Here is a 19855-nt window from a genome sequence, read left to right on the forward strand (position 1 = left end):
TTGTTAATTTTTAATGCATTAAGTCTTTTCTAAATTTTATATTAAACTTCTTTCATTTTGTTCCTCATCCAAGTTGTGAATAAATGGAAAAATAATTCCATATTAATATATAATATTATAAAAAATTTACCTTTACATCTTGACCACTAATACATATTATACTTGCAAAACAATTTTCACTGTGCAAGGCATAAGGAAGAAGGATTGCTGGTGGAGTATCAAAAAGTTTGGTCCTTCCCGCCGTCAAATTTCGGAACCTGTTGACTCATTTAGTTGACACATCCAAGTTGCTTCCTTTCTATCACGAAGTCTGATACAAATTTTAGGATACAAGAATGAGTACGTAGAAATAAAATAATATTGCTACATTAGAGATTAACTCCCTGCAGTGAAAGAAATTAATAAGACAAAAAAGATAATCTTCATCTTACGATGTTTGGTGATGTATACACGTCCGTTGATGTGACATATTAATGAATTTAAATACTATTATAGTCACAATCATGCCATAGTATGAAAGAAAAATTTCACAACCTCGAGCGGGAATAATTCCAAGCCTTTGGCGTGAGACGAACTCGATAGCTCAGTGGTAGAGTGCCTGACCGGAGAACAGGAAGTCGCAGGTTCGATTCCCGCTCGAAGTTGTGAAATTTTTCTTTCATACTATGGCATGATTGTGACTATAATAGTATTTAAATTCACAAAAAAGAATTTTATACGACAATTCTACAACTTTCATCATCATCATCATCATGAACTTCTTCGTTTTAGACCATGTGATCTGTAACTATAATCTAAGAAAAATGACCTTGATCCCTCCATCACTGTCTTGATCTTCCTTGACCTCTGTGACCTCTTGGTCTGAATACTGAGGCTAATCTTGGAAGTCTCTCTCTTTCCATTCTTTGTACATGGTTCTTCCACCTATTGCTGATATTGTTGAATTTCTTCGATTATACAAGGAACTTGTAATGTTTTTCGGATATGAATATTCCCAGCATTGTTATACGCAATAACGATTTTAAAAAACGCATCCTAGCTGCTTCAAGTTTCTGTGAATTGCGTTTATTTAATATTCAAATTTCCCTTCCATACCTGAGTGCAACTTTATTTAGCCACTATTGTTATTGTTATTATTATTATTATTATTATTATTATTATTATTATTATTATTATTATTACAGGAAACTACTACTACTACTACTACTACTATCTTATTACATCTATGTGTGCTTGTTTGTGTGTGCGTGTGTGTGTGTGTGTGTGTGCGCGTGTGTGTGCGCGTGTGTGTGCGTGTGCGTGTGTGCGTGTGTGCGTGTGTGTGTGTGTGTGTGATGATTATTTTACCACATAATAAGCCTACAATAATATTGTTAGCACTAACAGCATATATTAATACAACATATTTACAGTTATTTTTAGTCAGAAGAGAATGCAGCAAGAAATGGTGGTTAAGCTTGATTTGTAAGGAGAAAAAAACATTGTGAATATTTAAGAGCAGCAATTATAAATGGACTGTTTGGAGTTACTTTAATATCAGTATCAGTGGAGATATTAGTTAAACATACTTCCGGGATTTCATTAAAATTGTAGACAAATGTAATAGAGAGTTATGGCGTGACTCGAATACAGGAATGTGCAGGTACCCATAACTTGTATTAATCAATATTATCATTATCATTATTAATACCAGTACAACATTTTGTTCAATTCAAACAACCTTATGCGTTGGATAGGTCACCATTTTCAGAGTGATGACTAATGAGTAAATTGTATTATAAATGTTCTTAAACAAGTGTTTGCTGCATTTCCAATATTTGTGTAGAGTGGGCAGGTTAGAGAAAGGTAAGAGCTGGTTAATAACAAGAACTCTCTACTGACGCAACTCTTGTGTCAGAGACGCGAGGACTATGAGACTACGAGAATGAACTCTCTGTCTGAAAGTTGAAGGGAAATTAAAAGTGAAGGTCCCTTTAAGTTTCTTGGAGACAAGGCTCCATTACCAGTACCTACGTCAACAAAGCTACCGATTAATAACTAGGTATAACAGAAAACATACTTATTTCAGAAACAATGCAATTTTTGTATCGGTACCATACCCAATATTATATTTTATCTTTAGAAACCTAATGAAGCTAAAATTTTAAGTGAGCTACAAGCAAATTATATTAGTAAGTTACCGGTGCTGCTAAATTTTAAAAAACTCTCGTAATAAAATATACATATTTATTTAAAACTAGTTTGTGGGTTAAAATATTTGGGATGCAATCTACCATATGGCCTGTTCAGTGACATGCAAAGTAAATTTTACCTATACATTTCAGCAAGTCACAGACAGTATGAAGCAAAGCTTATTAGCGAAAGTAAGAAAGAAAACATTTAAACTTCTACAAAACTATGGTAGTCGTGGTAGTTATACAGTTTACAAATATAAAATAGATGTATCAGAAATAATTTTATTTCTCTGAAGCTATACTGGTACTTCACACGATCACAAAATTAATCAAGAAATGAGAGCTAAAAATGTACATTGTTGTAAATATTATAAACATATAAGAAACAACCGAATGCCATATACAAAGAAGAATATGGCAATAACAGAATTCTAATGATAACAAAACTAAAGATCAATGGACAGGAGATTCACAGACCAACCACTAGAAGATCAAGGGGCTAGTTCTAACAAATACTGTATACAGAATAGACATACAGGTGGTATTAATTGATAATGGCAATGATGGTGATGGTGATGACGTAATTTTCCATTTTCATTTTCAGAAGAGTAATTCGAAAACTAATCACATAAACGAGTACACACCTTTCCTTCACAGAATTTTCTTATATCTTGTTCCTCAAGTTTGAAGTCTTTCTTCGGCAAAATATATACGAACATTTCTTCTCCAACATTGGGATCTGGTACTCCGAAAGCCTGGAAGGAAAGAGGCGATTCTACTGTTTAACAATGAAGGAGATGAACGTGACAACAGTGCATAACTAGAAACTCCCATATCCGTGTCTGGAGTTATTATTGAAGGAAAACCCGCTTTCTTTTATTAGTGGGCATTAATCTTTAGAAAATTTGAATAGTAAAATAATACAAAAAAAGTCGCCTGGGTATCAAATGAGCGAGTGGAATTTTTCTAGGCCTACTCTCAGACTGCACTATATTACTCAGAAACTAAATGGACTAATCCTGTAGCATGCTGTTCTGCTATGCTCTGTACACAACTATGTCGGTGACCAAACAGTTGTCTTTGGTTATAACAAATGAAAAACGTACTGTAAATGATTATGGCGACAAAGAAGAGCATCCAAATAAAATAAACACTCATACGCAATTTTAAGAATTCTTCAGAAACAATTGCAAACATCTAGTGACCTTTAAATCATCGTATTAGTTCTGTACTGTTAACACACCAGTGCAATGATTGAAAAAATAACATTTCAGAATACTTAAGAATGTATGTTGTGGTAATCAGCATTTTGAATGTATGAATAGTTGGTATTTACGAAACTAAAATAAGGAGAAACAGGTTCCAAATAAATCTTCTTCACTTACAACATGAGCTACAAACCAACATCAACTACGGTACCTATCAGGGTGCGAATTAAGATTTTTGATGAGGGGGGGGGGGGGGGATAGAATCCTAGATAGAGAATACCACACATAAAATTATTATTGTTATACTCATTTGATATGGCTCAACGCTTCGCTGTACTGAGTTGCTTGTCTTGCATTATGATCATAATAATAATTATTATATCCCTGAGCAGGCTTAAGATATAAGATGTGTAGGCCTAATTCCTAAGTTATTCATTGTTGTCAGCTTGCCGGTGATGATAATACATCAGTATTATTTTCTTTGCTTACTTTATACTTTATAAAGTATACTCGTTTTAAACAATAAAATTATATTTTTTGAGGGAGAGATAGAAGTTATTCCTGGCAGGGATGTTAATATGAATTTATGAGAGGGGGCTACCTTTCAACAGGGGGCAAAATTCCCCCATCCCCCCCCCTTAATTCGCACCCTGGTACCTATATGCATACCTGAACTTCCAACACTCCAGGATGTTTTAAAAGAATATTTTCAATGTCGATTGGGAAAATGTTGATATTTTCTCTTTTAATCATGTCCTTAAGTCGTCCTACAACTTTGCCATAGCCATCTTCTTGCAATATAAACATATCTCTGTGAAAGTAAATATTAATACGTATTTATACATCTTGATTACACAACTTTTAACACTATATCGGTTAGGAATATAATTTATGGTGATTAGTTTCAGGTGTTACTTGTGAACCAAGTTTATCTGACTACTTTCAGCTTAGTAGGAGTAGTTCTGAAGATGGCTCCTACTAAGCTGAAACTAATCAACTAGGTACTTATAAACTTAGTTCACAATTAATACGTGAAAATGAACACCATAAATTATATTCCTAAATTAATATTTTTACTAAAAATATGCGTTAATATCTCTTATGGCAGTAATTAAACTGCACTTCCATATATTTCATTTTATGTGATATATTGCAATAATAAGTATATTCTCACCAGAGTGAAATGATGTATAACAGCTTTGTCAAACATGCAATGATCTCCACTGCTGGGAAATGCAGCCCCCTAAGGTTTTAGGTTCAGTGTATAATTACATATGACAAAAGTATACAATATAAAATAAAAGTTGCTTGCACAACATATTTTATATCATCCCAGAAAACAGTTCTTATAAAAAAAAGTTGGCTTGTTGTTGATTCCACGCACATTCCAGGTTCCTATTCTCATGGTCCTTTTCCTCAGCTGAAATCGTTTATTGTTGTGTCCGTCCGGCTTTGTGATTCTTGGTCTTTTAGCATTAGTAAGTTTTTAGAATGAGTGAAAAGCTGGCCCACTGCATCAACCCCCAACCTGGAGGACCAGGTAATTTTTTTTCAGGTTGTCTTCCTTAGCATTTAACAAACCAATGTTTCATTACAAAGCAGTAGTTTACCTGTTGGTTCGCATGATGTATTTCATTTCCCTCCTACCACTCATATCTGGGAGGCTTTCTCCTATCCGCCACCTGGGGACGCGCCTTCTAGGGGTTGCAGTGATGATGAAATTGAAATTAAACAAGTTAACCAGGCAAACTATCTAGGTACAGTTATAATTAAAGCAGAAGGTATTGGTGAAGGGGAAATAAAAAATCGAATTGAACAAAGTAAAAAAATTATAACATGTTTAAATTCTATAAGGTGGGATAAACATCTTTGGAAGGATACCATAAAATATACTGGCAAAATGTTAGTTGAATCTGTATTAAACTACGGAAGTGAAATATGGGTAACGAATGCATATTATAGAAAAAGAATTTTGGCTGTAGAAATGGATTATTTGAGACGAAGTGCTAGAGTCTCCCACTTGGACCACATTAAAAATGAAGAAATTAGGCATAGAATGGATGCTGAAGAGACAGTGTTAAATAGAATAGAAAATAAGAGTTTGAAGTGGTTTGGTCATCTGATGAGAATGAGTGAAGATAGATGGCCTAAACAAATTTACCAGTGGAAACCTCCAGGAAGAAGAGGAAGAGGTAGACCAAAAAGAACTTGGGACAAAGAAGTAATGGAGGTCATGCTCAAGAGGGGGTTGAGGACTGAAGACGCACAAGATAGAAGGCTTTGGAGGATTGGCACAGGAAGACGGCAGTAGCTGTAGGATCCTGAATATATATATAAAGTCCATAATATAGGTATAACACGATTCTAAGAATTTCAATAAAAGTATTTCTGGCTTAGGTTTGCATAGCTTGCGAAGGACAAATTATTGTACCGGTATTTATAGGTTAATACGCCTAAGCGTGTTACAGGATAGTCAAGATGTCCTGTAAAGTGTGAGACGAGGATAGAATGAGTTTATCACTTGTTGGAAAAGCAGCGTGGGGACTAATGTTGCGAAATCGGAAAGAAAAAATTATTGCAACTTAACACTTGTTGGAAAAGTGAGGTGGAGATTAATGTTGGGACATAGGAAAGAAAAACATTTTGCAACTTGAGAAGTGATTGTTGAAAGAAACACAACTATTCTAAGAATACTGTAAATAGTTAATTAATATACCTTTGGAGTGCATGAATAAAATGTGAATATTATTCAAAATCGAAATAATGTCTTCAGGTATAATACAGTACCGGTACGGTTTTCTTAAACTTTTAATGTACAAGACGAGTAATCGGAATATGCAGACCTATTTCCCAAGTCTCTGGCTTCTTAGGTTAGCCTATCTTTCTGATATTTTCGAACACTTAAACACTGTGAATAAGGTAATTTGCAAGGTCTAGATGTTAACATTATAACAGCCATTGATAAAATGACGGATTTATAAAGATCCTTCATTTCTGGTCAACATCACCTGACAAAAACAAATTGATTCAGACTAGTGTGCTAAAGAATTCATTGAAAATTTAGCTACGTATGATACGACAAATATCAAGTTTGTTTTTACGGACGTGCATAAATTTCCAGAATTTTAAAAAGCTTTTGGAGTTTTTTTCTTAATAAACTTGAAACAATTACAACAGTCACAGATAGCTAGTGAATCCATTTTTAGAAAGTTCCGTTCAACTGGCTAAAATTCCAGAAAATGCGAGAAATTTTCTTGAACTTGAAAATGATATTCTTTTGTGAATATGGACTAAGAGTCCAGATTTGAAAGGTATACATTTTGAAAAACATGCACATTTATCGCATTAATTCTTTTTCTTTATAACTACTAAAATATTTTTATATTCAAAGTTATTTATGTTCCTATTTATAAATACAAAATAAATGCATGTTAATAAGCCATTTTATTATCTTATTTTGTAAATCATCTCGCGACACCCCTCAGGTCCTTACACGATCCCCAGTTTGGGAAATACTGCCCTAAACGAATAAAGAACATCCAATTGCAAAGTAGTGATCATTTCACAAAGAGCAATGCAGAACGTAATTGACAATTTCACAAACAACGTTGGGACAGCTTGAAAAATTAGCCAGATATGTGCTATCCTATAACACGGCAACTGTGCACAGACCATTCAATCTGTAATATTTTAAGATTCTTTGCAGATGTGTAGTTATAAATGTAGCATAAATACTGTTATAATGTGTGTATATGCAAGTGAAATAATCCTGCAGATTGAAAGAGACGATAGGCTACACTTATATGAATAGAAATACGTTTTGTGATTAAATGCAGGGTTAATTGAAAAATTACGTTGCAAGTTTCAGCAGTCTGGCAACATCGCTGCTAAAACACTCCTCGTAATACTGATGCAAAAGATCAATGAACTCGGATCTGTCTGCCAAGGTGAACTACCCACACCTCCCTCTCTGATTACAACATTGAAAGCTGGTCGCATCATTCAGTGTCTTCAAATTAGTAGCTTTTTTAAATTGAATTTACACGAAAACTGTCCACTCTACTGAAATACGTCATAGGGATAAATAGTTCTTTATTAGATTATCTATCGATATGAACAAAAATCACGATCCTACTCGCAATAATTACTGAATAAGAGGGCAACCATTAAAAACAAATACATGGAATCTTTCTTCTGTGTTCTACAATCGTTAGTTTATTCATCAAAGGACTTCTTAACATGGCATTGCAGTGTTGTTTCAGGAATTTGAGATTTCTTTTGCTTCCTTTAAAACCTACTCGGAAATTGCTGTCTCAACTCTTATCATATTATTTCGGGCTTGTTTGTTTCAGCTTGAAAAATTAGCCAGCTGTGTGCAGTCCTATAACACGGCAATTGTGTATGAATTCACTACGAGTCATGCCTCAGAAATTGCGTCTGGAATTCAACTAAAGCCCCAGCCAGGGGCGGATTCAAGGGGGGGGGGATTAAGGGGATATATCCCCTCTCGAAATTTTGAGAAAAATACGAAACAAGAAACAAAAATAATATTATTTTTAATTCGTGAATGTACATAGGAATTAAAGAGTTTTCCACGTAAATTCTCTTTGCTAAAATGTTAAATTCCAAGAACTGCAGGAAGACAAACACAGTGTACTTACTTCAAGACAGAGAGTCCTGAAGAGTATTTTAGGCTTTTAATTTTCCTTCTTTTCTTAGACTATTTCATTAGTCAGCTCAAGGACAGGTTTTTAAATCATAAAAGGGAATCCTAAAGTCCATACAAACTTTGCTGCCTAAAAACATAGTGCGAGCATCAGATGAAGATTTAGAAACTGCTGTTGAGGCTATAGTAAATCAGTGACCCAATGATGTTGATGCATCACCAGAGTCTTTCTTCAATGAATTGAGGATGTGGAGAAGAAATTTCCTTGATCAGAAAAATCTTCACCTAATACCTACTGATTTTATATCATCTTTGAACAGGTGCAATGAAACTATTTTTCCCTGCACTCGCAAAGTGCTGAACTTTTCTGCACATTGCCTGTAACGGTCGTTCTCAACTTTGCGGATTTGAAGATTTACTTGAGGAGCACGATGGGAGCAGACAGATTAAATGGACTGGCCTTGATGTATATATATATATATATAAAAATGTAGAAATAAAAGCTCATGAATTACTGGATGAAATGTCTAAGAAGCCTCTGTAAATGTCATTCTGTCATTGTTTTTGTATTGCAGTCACTGTAAATGTTAAAATAAAAAAAATTATGGTTTATTTAACAATGCTCGCAATTGCCGAGGTTATATCAGCGTCGCCGGTGTGCCGGAATTCTTTCCCTCAGGACTTCTTTTACATGCCAGTAAATCGACTGATATGAGGCCAGTCGCATTTAAACACACTTAAATGCCATCGAGCTGGGTTGGGGTAGAACCCGCTACTTCGAGCACAGAAGGCTATACCGACTACGCTACTCAGGCCAACTTGTAAATGTTTGTGACTCGGAAACAAATTGTGAGTATATAAACTTATTTCTCATTACTCCATTTTTACTATCTCCTCAAATCCCTCCCCGAAAAAAAATCCTGCGTCCGCTCCTCCCAGCATATATGTAAGACTCAACTATCTAAGTTTTACACGTTTACAAAGTTAAATACATGACTACTAGAGATACTAGGATAAAGAATGCGTAACTTCCCTATTACTAAAAAGGTACACAGTATATTATCAGAGTGTGTTACATTTATCATTCAGCTCACCCAGTCTTAATCCATCCCGTCGCTGTTTTAGCTTCAAGTGTCTTGTCTTCTTCTCCCCAGTAACACATCATATTGCCACAGCCTCTAATCCAGATCTCTCCTGGAGTTCCCATGGGAACCATTCGACCTTCTGAGTCCACTACCTTTGCCTGTTGATATTAGAACTCTTAATTTCTTGGTTATTTGACATTCAAGTTAAATACAGGTAATTCAAGATATAAAATTATTACAGAAAAGATTATGTTAGTGTCAAGTTCAGTACTTATTGTTACCTCCACATGTTCCAATACACAACCCGTTGTAGAGGAGATTTTTTCAAGAGAATCAGTACTCAGTGTCTGGAATGCCATTGGACCAATTTCTGTCATTCCATATATAGACTAAAAAAGAAAACATTGTAATCTATTAACCAATTAATGAAAAATATTTAAACACAGTAAATTTAATTACAATTTCCAAGTGTAACAATGATTTTTAATGTTAATTATATAAGTAACACTGCCTGACAGTGACAGTGTTTTATGGTAATAATAGATCATGTTTTAAGTTACATGCTAGAAAACGTGAGTGTTGCTCAGCTAAGATTAAAAAGCAAACAAATTCTTTCTATATTTTGTAATAAAATAGTACTAAAATATCAATTAATTTAATAGCATTTGAAATCATTAGAATCCAGCAATCTGCGGCCTATGTAGGAAATTTTATTCATCCCCAAAGCTCCATATTTTCCACTCAGGAATTCCAGATTCGTCTCAACTATTTAGGTTTAATTTTAAGCAACTTATGACCAAATTTCTAGAAAGCTGAATTAAAAATTAACGCATTCTAGTTTTCAGTAAAACATATAATAATAATAATAATAATAATAATAATAATAATAATAATAATAATAATAATAATAATAATAATAATAATGATAATGATAATGATGATAATGATAATAATAATAACAATAATAATAATAATAATAAGAATTATTATTATTATTAATTATTTATTTATTTATTTATTTACTAATATTTATTATGCTGTACAACAGCCTGGTGCCAATTACAGTTCAGCACAAGATAAAAGTTAGCACAAGATTTACAATGAACAAGGAATTACAAAAACAGTGCATACAAATAATTATTAAAATTAGAGATAAATAAACAATAATGACAAAATGAGTAGATGACTGCAAAATACATGATACAGGATACCTAGCTCAAAAACAACACAAACGAATGAAATTAAAATGAATGTGATTTTGATGTGTATCGGCACTGTGCATCAGATCCCAGCAGGTCAGTTGGTTAAGAGCACTCAGTGTGCCAAGCTGAGAGTCCTGAGAAGGAAGTAGAGTGTTGGTGGAATGATAGAAGGAAACGGGAGTGACTTGAAGAAAACTCTGTACAACATCTGCTTTGTCCACCATAAATTCCATCATAACATGGCTTGGGATCGAACCTGGACTGTTTGGATGAAAGACTAGCGGGCTAGCGATTGAGCCACAGGCGCGGCACCAATCATCATGGGAGGCAAGGAAAGTAGAACCTATCTGTGGAGAACAGCTCCTCTTGGTAACAGATTCAGCAGATAACTTCCCTTTCTTTGCCTTTCCTGGTAATAAAGCTGATATGTAGCGCTGAAACATTGGACTTCTGTACACAATGCAAAAATGAATGTTGATCATCGAAGTCTTAAATGATATTCTAAGTTTAGACTTTATACCATTAACTGTGAGGAAATATTTGCAAATTGGCGCAATTTCAACTGTGAATTTTAAATAATTGATTAAATGGCGAACTTACTCGTGTTAATTATGTAAGCATGTGCGGCTTACAGCAGTTTCGGTGCTACTTGACACCATCCTCAGAGCCTTCTGTGTCTCGGCGCCATCTTAACTTCGCTGCCTGTTGTGTGGGTGCGTTCATATAATGAAGAGTTGTGTCAAATAGTGCGAAATTTAAATTACTTTTCTTAACTAATGCTGTTATTTGTACTTACAACAACTCTTGCTGCGCGGATGTACTTCAATACATCATGTAGTTGACTAGGTGAAGCGTTTGCTCCACCAAGAACACACACTTCAAAGGAATCTGAAGCTAGTTCTGGATCTTCCTTAACTGCATTTACCATTTTGGTATACAAAGATGGTAATGATAACATGGCTGTACATCTGCAAAAACAGATATTCATCTTTAAGTACTGGTTGCTTTAGATAAATACTGGTACAGTACCTATTTTATAGGTATGAACATTTTGAGAATCTAAAATAATTATTAAACATGAGTACCTTGTTGAAGTTTCATATTTCCTCTTTTTTCATTTTTTTGGATATGGGAAGAGTTATTGGGGGATTAATAACTTTAAATTATTGGGCAGTGGCGGCTCGTGAACTTGTGGATTGGGAGAGCTACAGTAGATTTTGGTAGGGGAGAGTCAGGTAGTATCGGACATCGGGTAATATCGGACAGTGCGTTTCTTTCATCTACCACCATATGGTAGTACCTGAATGACATGGTTACGTTTCTCTATGTGACATCACAGAAACGTAACCATGTCAATCAGGTACTAATCATCATGTGGTAGATGAAAGAAACTCAATGTCCGATATTACCCGATATCCAATACTACCCGACTCTCCCCTACATACAAATTTCACTTCTTGATACCATTACTAATAAATATAGGACAGAAATAAATGCATTACATATCGAAAAACCAAAACTTCCTGACTTAGTTGGGAGATGTCTGAGGGACCATTTGGTAATCCCTAAGAAAAACTAATACCATCGATTTCAGTCTGAATTTCAGATCGGCAGACACTCAACTTACAATCTACCAGTTCATTCTGAATTGTCTTAGAATAACCTTAAATAGTGGCATGTTCCAAATGATTTTTGAGAGGCTCGTTTAGATTGCTCACGAACTGTAGCAACCCACGAAACACATCAGGGTTCTTCGAATCGTTTTTTCATCATGTCCCCTAAGGGGAAGTTCATATTGGCCACAAAATTTGATACAATCAATACCTTTTTTTTTAAATAATTTCACGATTTTTTTCTCACTTCTTGATTATGTTTGAGAATGTTTGTTTGTTCGTTTCACTTAATTGCACAGCAGTATGAGTTGCGTAACATAGCCAATGAAACAACATTTTTCAGGTGAGACTGCGAAGATGCGTGCATTTTGCTTTTTAGGGGCAAATGTTCTAAATCTGTTACACCACTCCTAGTCCATGCAGCATCACCACCGAAGAGGAGGCAAGGAAAACAAAATACAGATTTTTTTTTGTTCACATCCACGTAACCACAAATGCTTAGCGTAAATTTAATTGTTATACTTCCTTACATATATGCACTATTTCGGCTGGATGAAGCTTAAGTAAGATTTAAATGGGGTAACGGACGACCCTTCAATTTCACTTCATTACATCAATATTCTCCGGAAGGGAAAGTTGAGAAAAATAAAATTAATATTCTGTAATTCACACACACTCATGCTTGCAAATTTGCACTGGTTAAGTTACGGTATTAAGACGTCACACCAAAGCAACACTCAGATATACTGATGGTCAACAATTTTCTAAAACTGGAAAAGAAGTCTCTTTCGTATTTTACGTGCTATATCAAAAGGATTCTACTCGTGCAATCATTTTGAGTTAAGGCAAATATTAGGTTCTGCTGGAGGCTGGATATATACGTAATAATAAGGTAAAAGAGAATATTAATTTCCTTATATTAACTCGATAAGATTCTACAACAATAAGTATGTGAAAAGAAAATAAAAATTTTGACATTAAGTTTCAAGGGAATAGAGAATCCATTTGACGCAGCATTACAATAGCGGTGTGGGAGGAGAGGAAAGATCCCTTGTGGCCTGGCTCTGCAAGCCACTGCAGCGAGATATGGGTTTTAAACAGCGGCAGTTTCCGTCTGCTTCCCTTCACCTCTCTACCCCCTGACCATACAAGACACACTCTCTATGAGCTGTCTCACCCTGCAGATCCCAGGACGACTTTGAATGCAGTGACAATTCCAATACAGTCGACGCGCAAAAAGATTATGCATAAGATAATAGTACATATTCCCGGCCAGATGAAATATAAAGCAATTTACCAATAAAAGCTGTAACAATTCTTCTAAAAATTAAAATAAATACAGTATTATTTTTATTTTCCTGTCAAAGCAGGGAGTGCTGCAGCTCCGCAGCTCTTATGGACGAGCCGCTCCTGTTATTGGGGATTTTGTAGATCTTCTGTTTTAATAACTGCTCATGGTTTATGTTCTGATTTATTTTGGTTGGCTAATATTTCTTACGAAAGCGATTAAGTTCCTTCTTCTTGCCTTTTAAATTTACGGTTTTTTATTTTATTATATGAAAAATAACGTCATGATGCAAAACAACAATTTCGAGACTTTTTATGAAATATACGTTTTCAGAATTCCTGAAACAGAAAAAGTGGCATTGGAAATGTCATCTGTCTGTCAGTTTTTGTTCAGCCATCTTTCCTGCATAACTGGTTGGATTATGTTCATAATCCTATTAGTATTTACGAGTCAATTAATTATCCGAGAATGATGCACATAAAATACTGATTGGTAAGTTAATAATATTTAGTAAGATATTAACAGGACATTTAATTGAAATAAAAAACACGCAATAGCAGTCCAGCATAAGAATCAGCAGGCCTTTTTACTTCGTGATTTTCTATGTTATACGGGGGGGGGGGGGGGAATGTCCAAGAAAAATTGACAAATGACAAGTTGAAATTTGTATGAAATAGGAAATTTAAGAGAAATTAATAATTATTATTGTTAACCCTTAGTTGCCAGCAGATAATGAACGAGCAGGGTAGAGCACCATATTGGTATGGGATTACCATCACTATTCTAACACATCTCTTACGCACGAATAACCAATATATATCTAACACAGTCCTCCTTTTCTTTAGCGTAACATCACCCCCCCCCCACTTTCCCTATAGCTCCGACCCTCCCAGTTTCTCTTCTCCAGAGGGACGCAACAAAAATATGTGGCAGATTTCGCGATCTCTCTGAAGAGAAATTAGCGAAATAGGTGCCGGGTCCGAACAATCTCTGCGAAAAATTTTAAAACACCTAGTTAAAAACACCAGGGTATCCGAATCAACAGCAGCGAGAGCAACCAAGAAACTTCACTTACATCCATACAAAACACAAGTGACCCATAAATTAAAAAATTAATCATTTTCGACGTGTGAATGGAAATTTGTTCCGGAGATTGCAATTCTATACCACAAATGATAGATAAATGAGGTACCGTAAGTCTGTCTTTTTTTTTTCTGTGACATGATAGAAAGAATTAGGTAAATCCACCCATTTACACACCAGGTACACGGAAAAAGTTTCAATTTGTTGACTAGTTAGCATAAATCGACAGACAGACAGCATGTCCAAACCCATTTTTTTGGTATAGAAGATGCTGAAATGGTATTACATGAAAATGTCTTTATACATTTGAAGATTTGAAGTAAATAAAGATCTAAGTGTCATTTTCAATTTTCGAGAATAATGAATTGTAACAATATACATTGAAACTATTCAATTCAATTTATTAAATCATTAGACAAACAGTGATAGGCTTCGTCACAAATACAGAAGGTGAAAAAAACATACATTTGAAAATACACATATAATTGAAAACAAGTAAAGTTTAATTAGAACAATGAAAACACAAAATATTTTGGAACTATAAAAATTAATGAAAACATTTCACTCTTAATGTATTATTTGTAACTAAATGTAGACAGACAACTTTAATTATTAAAAAACAATTTCATTTGAATATAGGCTAATTATGTTAAAAAAAACTCATCTACAGAGTAGAAAGGATTAATTAAAAGCCAATTATAAAATCTAGTTTTGAAACTATTGGTTGGTAACATAATATTGACTGGGAAGCTTATTATATAATTTCATCCCCATGACAGAAAAATTTGTACTAGTCTTATGTAACCTACAATATGGAATATTAATTTGTTCACTATTTCTAATTTCATGATCATGTATATTGGCTACTAATGAGTAATTGTCTATGTTATGTCGAGTGTGTAGGTCGTATATATATATATATATATATATATATATATATGAGACTGTTAATATGTGTGATTGTATGAAAAGTGGTCGACAATGTTCAAGATAGTTTGATTGACATAGAATTCTAATGGCTTTCTTTTGCAAAATCAAGACATTTCCAATTTTGGTACCATTTCCCCAGAAAATTAAGGCATATCGGATTATCGACTGAAAGAACGAAAAGTAGGTACATCTTAAAATAATTTTGAGAAACGCAAGTCACTAATTTCTTTAATAAATATATCACTCTTGATAACTTTGTGCATATGTATTCAATATGTTTTTCCCATGTTAAACTGGAGTCTATAAAAAGTCCTAGAAATTTGGTGTAGTTTGTATGTTGTCCTTTCTTATTAGATGATTTAGGCTAAAAGTTATATTGATAATCTTTTCTTGATTAAGCAGAAAACCATTAGATTCAAATCATAAAGCCATTTGTGACAGAATATCGTTGGCCATACACGTCCCACCATCTATGAAATGTCTAATAAAACATTAAAGGAACGAGTCTGGACTTTGATTCTTACGTAATATGTTATAAGGTTAGGTGCATAAATTATTTTTCTAGTAAAAACACAATTTTTATGAAAATGGCACTTAGATCCTTCTTTACTTCAAGCCTCTATTTTTAAGCATCACAATACTTTCTTTTTATATGTCGTATAATGACAAAGTAGGCTAAACACTGAAACAAACCCTTTTTCCTTAACAAATATTAATACTGTATTGTCACTCAATTGTACCTACACCGATTTCACATTTCTGATAATCCTACTTGTCTGTGGTGTAATAATCATGATGAAGATCTGGAACACATGCTTCTATACTGTCCATCCATAAACCACAAAAGAAGTAAATTAAAATCATCAGTACCAGTTGCAGAAGACACAGCCCTGCAGTATATTATTGACTACACTCCAACTCTAGCTACTAGCAACAGGCATCTATAATGAACACCGATCAAAATACCCCTAATTTCTCGTGAAAAACAACAACTGAATAGACTACAGTGGACTATAGTGGACTTTATGTTGTCAGCAAACAGATGGATACATTAAGAAGATTGATTAATACTGTATACCGTACAGTTAACATGATCAACTTGGTTCAACATATACATACTTTTCGGCCTTGACAGCCTTGAGAAGTTCTATGGGATCGTATTTGTACCCTGGAATCACAACAGCTCCTCCAATATGTAAAGCAGGTATGACGGAACAGCAACTGGCAGATATGTGACAAAACTGCGTAGAAAGGCAGAAACGATGTTTCTGCAAGATATGATGTTAATAAGTAAGCATTATTATTCTTTCTGAAGGAGAACAATTCAAGCAATATTCATTCTAAAATCTGTAAAACTCGCATGTCTTGTATGGATTTATTTCACTTTAATGAAAAATTAATGACTAATTCTTTATTACATATACTATTATAATGAAAAAGTGAATTTTATAAAAAAAAAATAAACTCTTATAGTTCTAGAATGTTTAAAGCACATTTTAAACTGAAAAACATTTAATATAACAACAATATTTAACCAATATTGTTAGTTTAATGCAGTAATCAAAAGTGTTAAATTTTTTTTCCCATTATTAAAAGCAAATATTTGCTTGAAAAGAGTAAACTTCAGTGAAAATAATAATGAAATGAATTCCTACACTTCTCTGATGATGAGATATATTCTGTCAAAAGGACTAAGGAAGAGACTAGTGAAATACCTCGTTTAATGTTGCATTATATCGACTGGGAGCATTTGAATATATATGGATATGGAGAAGAATGGAGCATGTGAAATGGAGACAGAATAAGAAATGAAGCTGTGCTGGAAAGAGTGAGTGAAGTGCGAATAATTAACTAATGATTTGTTAAATAAACAACATTTTAACTTGCCTGCGTTAATATTAAAACTTTTATCTTAATTGATGACTAATTCGTTTTAACAGACAGTTAAAAAGTTGTTTAACAAACTTAACAAATCATTAGTACCTAATACAAGTGTTAAAAGTGTGTAATCAAGATATATAAAGAATAATGCTGAAACTGATCAGGAAAAGAAAAATACTGCCCGTGCCTCACTTCCTGAGCTGTTTCTTTGCAGGGCGAGACGCAGAGGGGGAGAGTGGGAGGTCCTGGGTACCGCATGTGCCTACTACCCTACGTTCAACACATCGGTCTTTTCAGGATTTCTTTCGTCAGCTATGGAGCAAGATCAGCCATGGACAAGCGAGTGTATAGGCTATCCCCTCACAAAACAAATTATGTCCTTCTCATCAATTCCTGTAACTAAACACTAATACCAGTGGTAGACTACAGTCTCTACTTGAGATTATCGACCTAATCGCCATTACGGTTATCACGTGTACACATCCATAAACACTTTCCTCTATGGCAGTGTTTCTCAAATTTTTTCACCGCGAAACGCCTTTTAATCTAAAGTGTAACTGCGGAATCCTTGTAATATTTTATTAGTATTTAATAGTTAACAGACAATGAAAGCTAGTGTCTCAATAATTCTGTTCAGTGGGACGAATGTATTTGCTTTTTAAGCCTGCAATCTGGTTTTATGGCGGAAAGTTGTTGTCTCATTTCTACTGTACTTCTGCATTTTGTCTTTTCGGTATTTTGTTTTAGTGAACACATACGCAGAGAATTCAGTGATGAAAGTGATAAGTATTATGGGTATTTTCCGTTTTAGATGTTCATTAAACATATTGTTATTACGCATATTATTGGAATATTATTATTATTATTATTATTATTATTATTATTATTATTATTATTATTATTATTATTATCATTATTATTATTATTATTATTATTATTATTATTATTATTATTATTATCGGTGGTTTCATATTATTATTGATTCATATTTTCGTAACATATATTTTTATAGTATCCACTAAGTATAAAATAGCCACCGGAGTAGCCCAGTCGACTAAGGCGCTTGCCTATTGATTCAGAGTTGCGCTCGGGCGCGGGTTCGATTCCCGCTTGGGCTGATTACCTGGTTGGATTTCTCCCGAGGTTTTCCCCAACTGTAAGGCGAATGTCATGTAATCTTTGGCGAATCCCTAACCTCATCTCGCCAAATACCATTTCACTATTATCAATCCCATCGATGCAAAATAACGTAGTAGTTGATACAATGTCGTTAAATAACCAAGTAAAAAAAGGTATAAAATAAAATTTAAAATCATATAGGGCTCACGGAATCCCAGAACATACATTGAGAAACGCTGCCCTATGGTAATTCAGCAGTTGTCCAGACTAAACGAAGAGTGACCTAGTGTGTACATACATTTTAGGAAATGTCCATCACAGATAGTCTAATAGCGGTAGTGGTAACCACGATTACAGTATCCAGTATTATAAACAGTAAAAACCCCTGCACTGGCATAGGATAATGTTTTCCGAACAGGTAACATGCTGCCGTGCCGCCACGCTGCAGCTGCCGTGCCGGTCCGAGCAGACCTAAGAGGCTAGCTTACAGCACTAGGGAACTCTCGGTTCAGGACGTGAGACACGGGCAGTAAATTGACTGGGTCTCTAGCAAAGGAGAAACTGGCTCTGAAGGATGAACTGGATGAAATGGCGAATGGGAAAAAAAGTTCGGAGCAGAAGATGTCAGATAGACAACATTAAGATGTTATATTCATTAGAAGAGAAAATGGAAAAGTTTTGGAAAATATTCACCATGAGGTGGGTTTCACCTAGTTTAAGAACTTTTGAAGCTGTATGGGACAGTTACTTGGCTCTGGCAACTTATTTCAGTCTTGCTCGGATTGACAAGGCAAGGAATTCAAAAGAAAGAGCTCTAAGTATGAAAGGCTAAATAATTTTTTTTTTTAAATTTATAGTGAACTTGAGCATTGTGTGTGATGCACTGACAGAACTGTTGAACTGTCAATGCAGCTTTAGAAGCGAGATATGACATTATCCGATACAAACACTGCCATTATAACACCAGCAATCAACGTTTTGGAGTCTATGTGCAGTTTGTCTGAAGAATATATCAAAGGTTCATCACAAGCCAGCAGTCATAAGAAGTTCCAACATAACGATTCAGTGTCAATGGTGTGGCGGAATTTACTGACATGAGCCTGTCGCATTTCAACACACTTAAATGCCATCGATCTGGGCCGGGATCGAACCCGCAACCTCGAGCATAGAAGGCCAGTGCTATACCAACTACGCTGCCGAGGCCGACCTATGAGAGATTTCTCCTTCATCTCTTTGCCTCTTTTAAACTTTAGGTCTTGTGCAATGTTTTACTTGTCAACAACTTTTATAACTTCACTATGTTACATAATAATAATAATAATAATAATAATAATAATAATAATAATAATAATAAATCTTGATTACACAACTTTTAACACTATATATATATATGGCGATAGTGAGATGAAGCCGAGAATTCGCCACAGAATTACTTGATATTCACCTTACAGTTGGTAAACATTTAGGCAATAAATATAACCAAGTAATCAAATCAAGCTGGATTGGAACGCAAGCCAGAGCACAGCCTGAAAGCACGAGTTGCATTCACTATCCCTAAGACAATCCTTCATTGATCTATTAATATTCTTTAAATGTTCTCTTGAAA

The 19855-nt window shown here is 34.5% G+C and overlaps 2 protein-coding genes across 6 annotated transcripts in view; one reads left to right on the forward strand and one right to left on the reverse strand.

Moving 5' to 3' along the window:
- The window catches only part of LOC138696731 (uncharacterized), a 46285-nt gene extending 38440 nt beyond the window's left edge, over positions 1 to 7845 (forward strand). Inside the window, exon 4 of the mRNA XM_069822079.1 lies at positions 7735 to 7845. The gene's annotated coding sequence lies outside the window, so the exon portion shown is untranslated. The remainder of the gene's footprint in view (positions 1 to 7734) is intronic.
- Positions 1 to 19855, reverse strand: part of LOC138696729 (medium-chain acyl-CoA ligase ACSF2, mitochondrial-like) — a 53908-nt gene that overhangs the window by 5151 nt on the left and 28902 nt on the right. For all 5 annotated transcript variants that reach the window (XM_069822072.1, XM_069822071.1, XM_069822074.1 and 2 more), the window contains exons 7-12: positions 16369 to 16517; positions 11132 to 11303; positions 9415 to 9522; positions 9143 to 9291; positions 4052 to 4193; positions 2819 to 2929 (exon numbers count right to left, since the gene is read on the reverse strand). In XM_069822072.1, the coding sequence (XP_069678173.1) occupies positions 2819 to 2929; positions 4052 to 4193; positions 9143 to 9291; positions 9415 to 9522; positions 11132 to 11303; positions 16369 to 16517 (831 nt within the window). The remainder of the gene's footprint in view (positions 1 to 2818; positions 2930 to 4051; positions 4194 to 9142; positions 9292 to 9414; positions 9523 to 11131; positions 11304 to 16368; positions 16518 to 19855) is intronic.

Source organism: Periplaneta americana, chromosome 3 (genome assembly GCF_040183065.1).
Source record: "Periplaneta americana isolate PAMFEO1 chromosome 3, P.americana_PAMFEO1_priV1, whole genome shotgun sequence".
In the NCBI taxonomy this organism is placed as follows: Eukaryota; Metazoa; Arthropoda; class Insecta; order Blattodea; family Blattidae; genus Periplaneta; species Periplaneta americana.